Raw genomic sequence first — 12,123 nt, forward strand, 5'->3', positions numbered from 1 at the left:
AATATTTTTTTATGATCGAAAAATGGTTCCAGTAATAATGATTTTTCTTTCATTTTCAATACTAATTAATGGAAGATTTTTTGATGATGTTGGAATAGGAAAAGCCCAAAACCATTTGGACGGCTGATGTTTCATATTTCCTTCATGGAAAGCTAAAATATTTTTTTAAAAACATAAAATAATTTTTTAATAATATTTGCGGGTATCCAACGGGTATCCGCAGGTTGAAAAAAATCTGCAGATTTTTTTCATACGGGTATCCGACGGATAGCGGGACAGGTACGGGTACACCTTTTTACATGTGGGTCGGGTTCGGGTATCACACTATCCGACCCGAACTCGACCCGTTGCCATCCCTACGTATCTTGACCCTGTATCCAAGCGAGCTCGTTTTTATTTTTAACTAAGCCTACTCTTCTAAACCTTCGACCTTCAACTAGACCTTCATGTATGCCAATTTGTCTCGTCTTTTAATCTGGACCAATTCATCTTGGACTTTGACCCATAGCAAATCGATTTAATTTTCGACTCAAACTAATTGTTAAGCCTTCAATTCTGACTAACTTTTTTTTTGTCCGAACTAATTTAATTGAGCCTTTACTTCGAGCTTTTTTTTTTAATTTCAATTTTTTTAATTACTTTATCCAAATATATAATTTTATATTAAAAATTTAAAATTTTTAAATAAATAAATAATCTGAACTTTATCTAAACACAACATAAAGAAATTCTTAGAAAATTTTCATCAAACACGGTGCCTAGACCATTCGGCCAAAAACTATTTTTAATTTTCACCATACCTAGATAGGATTACTCCCCCGCTTTTCCATAACAAAGCCCAACAAAAGTATAGCAAAAAAATATCCAATCATCTTCCTAGAATGAACTTTCCTTAGGATCTTCGGAGCCTTGATGCCCTTATCACTCTATCTAAGAAATTATTTAATGTGACTTTTGCTTAGAAAAACATCTTATTCACATACATATATGTATCTAACAATGAAAATCCTATGAGTTGATTTCCCACTATGTAAATTAATAAATGCTTTACAATATAAAATTATTCAAAAACTTAAAAATATCTTTCTAAATTGTAAACTTTATTCGTGTCGATCTGTAATATAATTTGCTACAGGATCATTATAGTCACCACCAAAATGACTATAGTCCAAAATCAATCACAATAAATATAATTATTTATAAGAAAACAATATATAATATTTTCTATCGGCATAACTATTTAATAGATTTATTTAATTCATTCTTTAATTTTCAGAAAATCAAGATTTTAAGTAAAATTTTAATTTTGCATGAAAGTCCATTCATTGTGATTAAAAATCTTCCACGCAATCTCCTTTTGAGAAATTTTTCACATGCGACTTCTTAAATCAAAACCACACAATATATGCTTTTATAAAAGACTTACCATTTATGAGAGAAAGTGTCATTATCATGCAAGAAAGATTTTAAATACAAAGTTCTAATATCTTTTCTACAGAAAATAAATATACTCTTAGAACAGAGAGTATGAGAAGAAAATTGTGTGTCTCGAAGACCAACCATGAAAAGCATAAACTTCTTAAAAATAAGTTTTTTTAGTAAACTTTTTCAACCTTTATACCTTAGACACTTCAGCTTAAGGTTTGGGAATTGTGTGTCGTCCTGGTTGTCTAGGGTATACTCCAAGGTGGATAAAATGTCCAAAGATTGATCCCAAGTCCAATACTCAGATGAATAAAATGTCTAAAGATTGATCCCAAATCCAATACTAGATGAATAAAATATCAAAGATTGATCCCTGTCTATAGGTCCAGGAATTGGGCCTATGCTTTATAAGAAGTTTTGATTTAATTAATATATCTTGCAATCTATAAGATATTAAAAAAAATAAATAAATAAAAGGAGTTATATTTTAGGCTTAATAGCCAATTTTGTTCTCAGTTTCGTTAACAAATCTTAATTGGACGCTGCTTCCTCCACCTCCCCATTTTCTCCCTCCACCTCCCCATTTTCTCCCTCTACCTCCCCAGCACCTCCCCAATTATTTGCTTTTTCTTTTTATTACAAAAATATCCTCCTTCAAAAAGTTTCTCTATCCTAACATGTCGCCATAGTTGAACTAGCACAAAAGTATAAACTGTGTATCAGTAAATTTGCCAGAATAAAGAAAATTGGAAAAAGTTTAAGTTTTCATATCTCTCCCNGCAATGCATTCAAACTAGTTCATCTTTCAGGGGTTCCTATGGAGACAAAAGTTGTTACAGTTCCAGACCTTTAACAAAACTCAACGTGAATTCGAATAATTTTTGCTTTTTTCTCTTTTTGCTATAATTAATTTAGTGTTATATTTCATCTTCGCTCCATCATAATTTAACTACAATTATTTTTCAANTGTTAGAAGTCAAAAAATATCAGAGATAAAACTTATGTGCTGTCGTGATAGGGAAAGGTGGAGGGAGGAAAAATAAAAAAATAAAAAGGTTAAAAAAGTAAATAACAAAAGATATTTTTATAATAAAATAAAAAAATAGAAAATTGGGGGGGTGGGGGAGGTGTAGGGAGTAACGCCCATCTTAATTTAGTCCTCGTTTTAAAAGTGTTTGAAATGAGTCATCTCTTTCAAAATTTTGAGTCAAATTAGTCCCTTTTGTTAAACAGAATCAAATGGTCTTAAGGGTTTAATGATTTAGCATAAAAGATATTATTTTATAGAATAATATCTCTTCTGCCAAATCATCAAACCCTTAAAGTTGTTTGTTTCTGTTTGACGGAATGGACTAATTTGACTCATAATTCTGAAAGTAAGGACCCAATTCAATCACTTTTTAAACGAATGACTAAATTGAGATTTGTCATCGAAACTAAGGACAAAATTGACTATTAAACCTATATTTTATTCCTATCTTTATATTTATAACTAAAATATTATCTTCTTATTTGGAAGATGCATGATTTATAACCATTTTATTTATAAACAGAAAAACACACCAAAAATTAAGACACTTAAATTTTCAGACTTAAAATATTATTAAATTTCAATTAGATTATTCATTCTTTATATTTGTTCTCCATCAGAAGATTCAACTTTTAATCGAAACAGGAATCTTTACCCTTAATTATGTCATAAAAAATGAACTAATTTTCGAACTAAGTTTTTGAAAACAATTTTTTTTTTTCAGTTTGTTTATTAATTTAAAGTTGTATTTAACTGTCAATTAGACTAAATACTACAAATGTGTCAAAGTTTTTCAATACATTCAACTCTCTTATTATATTTCACCTATTTTCACAACGTATATAAACTTGTTAGGATTTAAATCCATAATATTATTAGGTCTTTATATATAAGATTGAAAAAAGTACTAAATATAGCAAATTTTATTGATATTTTATTATATTAGACATGATAGTAACTTTTATGTCATTTATCTGCCTTTACTTTTTTTATTTACTTCCATCCACTTTATTTTTCTCTTTGTTGGAAATTTCGGATATATATATATATGAAATGGAAAATAATAACAAAAAAATGATTTTAATATGGATTGGATGGTATTTTTGCGGATTGACGGGTTGCAGGGCCTTTAATAATGAATGGTGATAACAGTGGAAACCTTCCAACACTTGAGTTGAACCCATATGGGTGGTCACAAACATTGAATATGCTATACATAGATATGCCAGTCGGCACAGGATTTTCATACTCAGAAACCCAACAAGGCTATTACAGTAATGACACGTTATGGGTTGACCATACTTATGAGTTTCTACAAAAGGTCAACCATTCTTCGCAACCTCTAAATTTGTATTGTTCATCATTATTTTAATGGCATTCAGGCCGAGTTTGGCATTTAACACATGATTTTTCTTGTAACAAGTTTCTTTCGTTATGAACCTGCAGTGGTTTATTGATCATCCAAAGTTTAACTCAAATCCATTCTACATTGGTGGTGGTTCATATTCAGGATTAATTACAGGACCTCTTGTTCAAAAGGTGTATGAAGGTAACTACCACACAATAAACAAACCACTAATTTGATAATAAAACCTAAATTTGGCCTTCTAGCCTTGTAAATGTTGATCTGTGGCTAAGATTTTCTTAAATATGCTTCCTCCAAGGGCAGGTTATAAAGCAAGACACAAGCCACTCATCAACATCAAAGTACAAAAGGACACAAATAAGCCTTGTCGAGATAGTATTTTTTCTTTTTTTTCTAAATATGTTCTGTTTTACAATATGCAACTGATTAATCTATCAATTTTTTCATAATCAGGGTTACGTACTTGCGAGCCCAGCTGTTGACCAGTTTCAAGAAGAAAACATGAAAATTGTGTATGCATACCAAAGGAGCCTTATATCTGAAGTACTCTATAAGGTTATTTCTCATCATTTTGTTATGCACTTCATAAAAGAAAAAAAACATTAAATAAGACTTGACTCACCTAAGTTCAACTCAAACGAAGGAGAAATTTCATAAATGTAACATACACTCAACTCAAATAAGAGATTAATAACACTTTCTACCTAAAATCTTTAAACAATTAATTTATAGATTGTTGATTGCCAAATCTTGGTTAAATTATCCTATTAGTGTATTGGATTCTATTATAGCACAATAAGGACTTATAAAACAATGACATAAAATCTATTTGAAAATTTCAATGAAACACTGATTTAGATTAACATGTTTAAACATAAAGTATTTGATGATTAAAGTAAAATGATGTCTATAAAAATATTGAGGTTGAACTTTTTGAATCTTTCTCTAGTATATCGCTATTACTCAAAGTTCATTATGCAATGTTCCTAAAAGTATTTAGGTAATTATAAATCAATTCACTAGCTTTAGAACCTCAGGACATTATAGACTCGATATGATTCTTCATCCCCTAATTGAATGACTCATCGCATTAAAAACATGATTCCATCTTCAGTTAAAGTAGTTAGATCTATTCTTAACATCTAGCAACATTAGATGATTTTATTGGATCTTAACTTAAATCAATCTTCAAACTCAATTCAAGTTGATGAAGTAAGATGAGTGATTAGTTCAGCAAAAACATAAATGCAAATCAAATCACTAACACTAAACAAAGCACTTGAACATATAGAATTAATAACACTACAAAAAATTAGAAAAGTTTACATTCAATCCCAAAACAGAAGAGTCTAACTGCTCATGATAATAAATTTGAATAAAAGTATGTGGAGTTGTTGTCCATCTCTCATGTCTCTCCTAATTGATATTACAAAAAGTTTCTAAAGGAGTTATAAAGAGAAGCTAAAAATCAACATGCTAAAAAGAGAACATGACTTTTGTTTTTATATGAAAATATGACACAACTCTAACTCTAATTATTATGGTGATCAACTTCTAAGATTTCTTTCCGTAGAGGGTTTCTTCTTAGCTTAAGCTTCTATTCTAGTCGTTAGCTAAGAGTTTTTCTTCCTTTGAAGGTTCCCACTTTAACTTCTCATTTCATTGATTGAGATTTTCATCTGTAAAGGTTTATTCTTTTGTGACTAGACGCCAATATTGTTACTCAATTACAAATGTCATATTTGAATTTTTGCAAAACTGTATTCGGTGTTCAACATCATATTTGGGGCTCAGCTTAGTACTCTTTAATTCTTTGAAAATTCCTACAAAATTACCACAAATTCATTAATTTCTTAATTTTTTGTTTCTCTTGCAATTCTAAGCTAAAAGGCTTGATTTACTCAATTTTATATCAAATTCACGCATTATAAGTGTTAAAATCCACTAATATAGTGAAAGGTTTTGACATTAGTTAATTTTTATATTGCACTTCGATTTTCAAACCAAAATATATCAAGGCGGGGTAAAAAAAATAGGGGAGAGGGGCGTGGGGTCTTTTAGCTTCAGTTTTGAACCAAAACATAAACTTTAACATTAAACCTTGGTTGTCTCTAAACTGAAACCCAAATCAATAAAAAATTATGAAAAAATAAAGGAACAAACTTTAATTATAAAATATAACGGAAGCCTATTGTGGTATTTAAAAAACCTAGAAAGTAAACTAAAATTTAATATCACAAAATGAACCAAAAACTAGCAACATAGGTAAAAATTGAGAACTAGTACATTTTCATGCAATTCACATCCTTTTATGATACATATACAAAAAGAACATGTGCAAATGATGAATAAACAAACAAATACAATGAACTTGAATAACGAACAACAAAGATCTCTTTAAATATAGCGATTAAAACCTGTAAATAAATAAACTTGTGAGTGAAAAAGACCTATAAATGAATGAATTGTCAATGAAGAAAGCAAACATGAGAGAGAAATTGAGAGAGAAAGCAAGAAGAGAAATGAGAGAAAAGAGCAAACTTGGAAAGAAGGTTTTGCTACATCAACGCAATGTTGTGGCACAAAAGTAATTGTTTCGGTATCTGGAGTACGAAATCAATTTGCTGAACTCTCACCCTTTCGCAAACTCTGCAATCATTTTCCTGCCCGAACTAGAAAATCATTTTTGTGATTTTCCTCGCTTCGCAAACTCTGCAAAGTCATTTTCTTGACTTTGCCCGAACGGCCATCCTTATTCCCCCTTTTGAAGTCAACGTTCTGACTTCTCTCTTCCCGACCGAACCGGAAAATCATTTTCCTGACTTTCCTCGTTTCATAAATTGTGCAAAGTCATTTTCCTGACTTGACTAGAAAATCATTTTTCTGATCTTCCTCGTTTCGTAAACTCTGCAAAGTCATTTTCCTGACTTAACTAGAAAATCATTTTTCTGATCTTCCTCGTTTCGCAAACTCTACAAAGTCATTTTCCTGACTTTGCCCGAATGGCCATCCTTATTCCCCCTTTTGAAGTCAACGTTCTGACTTCTCTCTTCCCGACCGAACGGGAAAATCATTTTCCTGATTTTCCTCGTTTCGCAATCTCTGCAAAGTCATTTTCCTGACTTTGCCCGAACGTAAACACTTAATATTAACTGAAATTAAGACTTTTATTTCAATCACGATTCCATGATTACAAATCTTCGCATAATAATTAACTAAAATAAAATTTTAAATGGGATATATTCCAAGTATTAGGGATCGGTTTCCCATCCAGATGCTCCAGCCGATATGCTCCATTACTCAAGTTCTCCCGTACCCTGAACGGTCCCTCCCAATTTGTCGCCAATTTTCCATGATTCGCTTCCCATCTAGCCTCTCCCGCCTTCCTCCATACCAAGTCCCCTTCGACCAACTACCTAGGTCGGACCTTCGCATTATATCTCCGAGCAACCAACCTCTTATGCGCCTCTACCCGAACAGCTGCTATTTCTCTCCTTTCTTGTGAAACATCCAGATTCCCCCTTAATCCTTCATCATTTAAACCCACATCCTCCAACCGCCTTCTTAAAGTAACCTCTCCCACCTCGACCGGTATCATTGCATCCGATCCGTAGGTTAAATTGAACGGTGACTCCCCAATCGCCCCATGTGGTGAACAACGATAGCCCCACAAGACCTGAGGTAACTCTTCCACCCATGCGCCTTTTGCCTCCCCGAGCCTCCTTTTTAACTCATTGATAATAATTTTATTCATAGCTTCGGCTTGGTCGTTCTTTTGTGGGTGTTCAACAGAACTAGTGACCGGAGTTATGCCCCACTCCCTGTAAAAGGCTACCAGCTTCTTATCTACAAATTGTCGCCCATTATCCGTCACTATCGTCTTAGGCAACCCGAACCGGCAAATAATCTTCTACTCACTTGGTAAAATAATCCACTGCCACCAACAGAAACTTCATCTGAGCCCTCCCGGTCAGAAATGGTCCTACGATGTCCATTCCCCACTGCGCAAATGGCCATGGAGACACAATTCCTTACAACTCGACCGCTGGTCCATGAAACACATTCCCGTACTTCTGGCAAGCCTTACACTTTTGGGTGAACACCCTACAATCTTTTTCTAACGTTGGCCAGAAAAATCTCGCTCGCAAAATCCTCGCCCAAAGGGCTCTTCCTCCTGTGTGCCTTCCACACACCCCTTCATGTAACTCCCTCATCACGTACTCTGCTTCACTCTCCTCCAAACACTTTAGCAAGGGTGTGACATAACCCCTTCGGTACAGATTGTCTCCCACCATACAATACCGGGCTATCTGCTTAGCATCGCTCGGGTTAAGTGTCTCTCCTTCATCCTGTCTACCGATCAACCGGATAACCTCGTCTTTCCAACTCTTTCATGGTTCTCCAGCGACCACGTTAAAACATTCTGTCGTGGGCTTAGTCAACACCTGCCTGATCATGGTTGACAGTCCCCCCTTCACGTTCCCACTTGCCAACTTCGCCAACCTATCTGCCCGACCATTTTCCATTCGAGATACATACTGTAACCGAAAGTGCTCAAAGCCTGCCTCTAGCCTTTTTACTTTATTGAAATACTGTAAGAGTTGGTTGTCCTTCACTTGAAAACTGCCCTTCACCTGTCCTTCCACCAATTGTGAATCGGTTCGGCACTCTAACCAACTCACCCCCAAATCTCGAGCCAACTCCATTCCAACTATCAAAGCCTCATACTCCGCCTGATTGTTGCTTACCTTGAACTGGAATACCAACGACTGTTCTATTAATATTCCGCTCGGCCCTTCTAGCACCACCCCCGCTCCTCCCCCCGCTTGTTAGAAGATCCATCCACAGACAACTGCCACCAAAACGCCTCTAGTTCCCCCGACAACTCACTAGCAAAGTCCACAAGGTGTTGTCCTCGAACCGATCCCCTAGGCTCAAACCGTAGCCCGAACTCTGACAACTCCACTGACCAACTTATCATTCTTCCTGCCAAGTCCGGTTTTCGTAAAATTTTGGCTATCGGGTAATCTGTCCGAACGACCACCTAATATCCCTGGAAATAAGGCCTGAGACGCCGAGCGGCATATACCAATGCCAAAGCCACCTTCTCCAACTGTTGATACCTTTTCTCAGCATCCTTAAGACTTCTACTCATAAAGTATATTAACCTGAACTGAGGAGTTTCCTGAATCAACGCAGCACTTATAGCTTCTTCCGTTGCTGTTAGAAAGATCTGTAAATCATGGCCTGCCTCTGGCCGGCCCATGACCGGGGGTTGTGTGAGGATCGCTTTTACCTCCCTAAACGCCTCCTCGCTCTGCTCATCCCAACACTCCTTGGCCGCTTTCCTCATTGTTTTCAAGATCGGCTTTACCCGCTCGGCCAAATGAGGGATAAATCGAGATAATGAAGTTAAACGCCCCACCAACCTCTGAACCTCCTTTATCGTCCGGGGGCTCCTCATTTCCAACACTGCCCTACACTTATCAGGATTCGCCTCAATGCCTCGAGACGTTAGCATAAATCCTAAAAATTTTCCAGCCCGTACCCCAAAGGTGCACTTAGCGGGGTTAAGGCGCATTTCGAACTTCCGAACTTGCCCCAGGACCTCTTTCAAGTCTCCCAAATGCTCTTCCACCGATCGGCTTCTCACCACCATATCATCCACGTACACCTCCATACACTTTCCAATTTGCTGCTGGAAAACTTTGTCCATCAGGCTTTGATAAGTAGCCCCCGCATTCTTTAAGCCGAACGGCATCACCTCATAACAATAAGTCCCCCGCTCGGTAATGAAAGCGGTCTTCTCACTGTCTGGACGATACATAGGTATTTAATTGTACCCTGAGTATGCATCCAAAAAGCTCATTACCTCATAACCGGACACTCCGTCTACTAATTTGTCAATATTTGGTAAAGGGTGAGTATCCTTCGGGCAGGCCTTGTTAAGATCCGTGAAGTCCGTACACATCCTCCATTTGCCATTAGACTTCTTTAACATAACCACATTAGCCAGCCAAGTAGTATACTTTACTTCCCTTATAAACCCCGCTTCAACTAATTTTCCCACCTCCTCATCCACCGCCCTTCTCTTTTCCATCCCTAATCTTCTCTTCTTTTGAGATATCGGTCGGGCATCTCGAAATACAGACAACTTATGCGAAATAACGTCAGGGTGAATCCCTGGCAAATCTAATGTCGTCCATGCAAACAAATCTCTGTTTTCCACCAACACACGTCCCAACTGCTGCAACTCGCCCTCTTGTAATTCCCGGTCGACCATTGTCACTCGATCTTCTCCCTCTAAAGGGAAAGGCTGAACCTCTCCCATCAGTTCTACCCGGTCATCAGTATCCTCTCTCGGGTCCAATTCCGCCATAGCTATCTCCGATCGTGTTTCACATACTCGGTGTTCGGGCGGTTTCACTTTTAAGCCTGCCGCATAGCACTCCCTTGCCACCTTCTGATCAGCCCTGACCACCCACACTGTTCCATCTTCCGCTAGATACTTCATTGTCAGATGAGGAGTAGACACTATTGCTCCAAATGCATTCAAACACGGTGGTCCGAGTAATACGTTATATGAGGTTTCGGCCTCCACCAACTAAAATCGTACCTTCAACTCCTTAGCCCCCATTTCCATCCCTAGACACATTTTCAAATCCACATACCCACGTGTATCCACCCGCTCTCCTGCAAACCCCAAAATCTGTTCATTGAATGGCATTATTGATTTGTCCGGTACGTCCATTTGCTGGAAAGTCTTCCAATACAGAATGTTGGCCGAACTTCCCTGATCGACCAGTACCTTACCCACACTATAACGAGCGATAATAGCCGTTATTACCATGGGATCATCCTGGTTAGGATCCGGTGCATGGAAATCTTCGTCTGAAAACGTTATGATGGGCATGGTCCTCCGTGCCAACCCAATCTTGTTCACACTGTGCAGGTTTCTCAAATGTCTCTTTCGTGCGGCTGAAGACGGTCCTCCCCCCGCAAACCCTCCTGAAATAGTATTTATAACCCCTCTCAAAGGTCTTTCATCATTTTTGTCCATCTTCGGCCATTCGGTAGTGGGCGGATCTCGTCGTTCGGCCGGTTGACGGCTCCCCTGTCCCACCTGGCCCCTCCTAGGACGAGAATTCCCCCTCTGAACAAATTCCCTTAAGTGTCCGGCCTACACCAAGCTCTCCAGCCTATCTCTTAGCGTGACTCAGTCCTCAGTAGAATGCCCCATGTTCTGATGATACCGGCAATGCTTGCTTTCATCAGCCCCTCGCGGAGTTGGCGATCGTGCCACCGACAACAAATTAGCCCTCAAAGCTTCCTCCAATACTCTCACCCTCGGAGCATTCAATGGTGTATGATGAACATACTGCTGAACTCTTTGAGTCTCGACCCCTCGCTTTGCCCCCACTCTATGCTCTCCCTCGTTCGGTCATTTCTCTCCTCTTCTATCCCGTCCTGACTTCATGATCGGTACCCCCTCTTCTCCCTGACCACTCCGGTACGTTCTTCCCTCCTCTATTCGAATGAATCCGGCCAGTTTGTGTTGCAACTCATCCATTGACTGAGGCTCTTCCTCATATAAGTAATCCACGAAAGGTCCCGGTCTCAAAGCGGTAGTGAGTGCACTAACTATCAGCCGTTGATCTGCATTTCGCACCTGCCGAACGGTTCGGTTGAAGCGCTCCATGAATCCCTTCAATGATTCCTCCCTTCCCTGCTTCATTCTGACCAGAGCCGTATACGTCAAACCCCGAGACCAATTTGACGCGTACTGCTGACTGAAAAGATGCCTCAAAGTAACAAAACTGTCGACACTCCGAGGTGGTAACGAATGGAACCAATCCAAAGCTTCATCCTTTAAAGACAGAGAGAATACTCTGCACCAAACCAATTCATCAGAAGAATATACCGCCATGGCATCCACGAACGATCGTAGATGCTTTACTGGGTCGGACACGCTGATAAGCTGTCGTTGAAGCTATCAAATTAATACTACTTTTCAAGGCAACTTCAGTATTGCCTAGTAGTATTCAAGAAAATAGATAGGGCTAAAGTAACCCTAAGTCGTCTCCCAACGAACACGGAATTTCTTTCGAATATCTGAAACTTATGAATGCTATGCAATGCTTAAGAACAAAAGTGAGGATATTTAAAGGTTGTTGTAAAACAAATAGAAAACTTAAGAACAATTATGTAGAAACAGGCTAATTCCACTGCTTTTCNAAAATAGATTCATCATCGGTTATTCACAGATCATTGTTCAATTGATTATTGTTTAAGTTTCAAATTA

General features: G+C 37.6%; 1 protein-coding gene across 7 annotated transcripts in view; it reads left to right on the forward strand.

Moving 5' to 3' along the window:
* The window catches only part of LOC106778674 (serine carboxypeptidase-like 18), a 48,808-nt gene that overhangs the window by 8,026 nt on the left and 28,659 nt on the right, over window positions 1-12,123 (forward strand). For all 7 annotated transcript variants that reach the window (XM_022776287.1, XM_022776289.1, XM_022776286.1 and 4 more), the window contains 4 exons: window positions 3,580-3,776; window positions 3,902-4,004; window positions 4,125-4,162; window positions 4,275-4,376. In XM_022776287.1, coding sequence (XP_022632008.1) covers window positions 3,580-3,776; window positions 3,902-4,004; window positions 4,125-4,162; window positions 4,275-4,376 — 440 coding nt within the window. The remainder of the gene's footprint in view (window positions 1-3,579; window positions 3,777-3,901; window positions 4,005-4,124; window positions 4,163-4,274; window positions 4,377-12,123) is intronic.

Source organism: Vigna radiata, unplaced genomic scaffold (genome assembly GCF_000741045.1).
Source record: "Vigna radiata var. radiata cultivar VC1973A unplaced genomic scaffold, Vradiata_ver6 scaffold_147, whole genome shotgun sequence".
NCBI classification, from domain to species: Eukaryota; Viridiplantae; Streptophyta; class Magnoliopsida; order Fabales; family Fabaceae; genus Vigna; species Vigna radiata.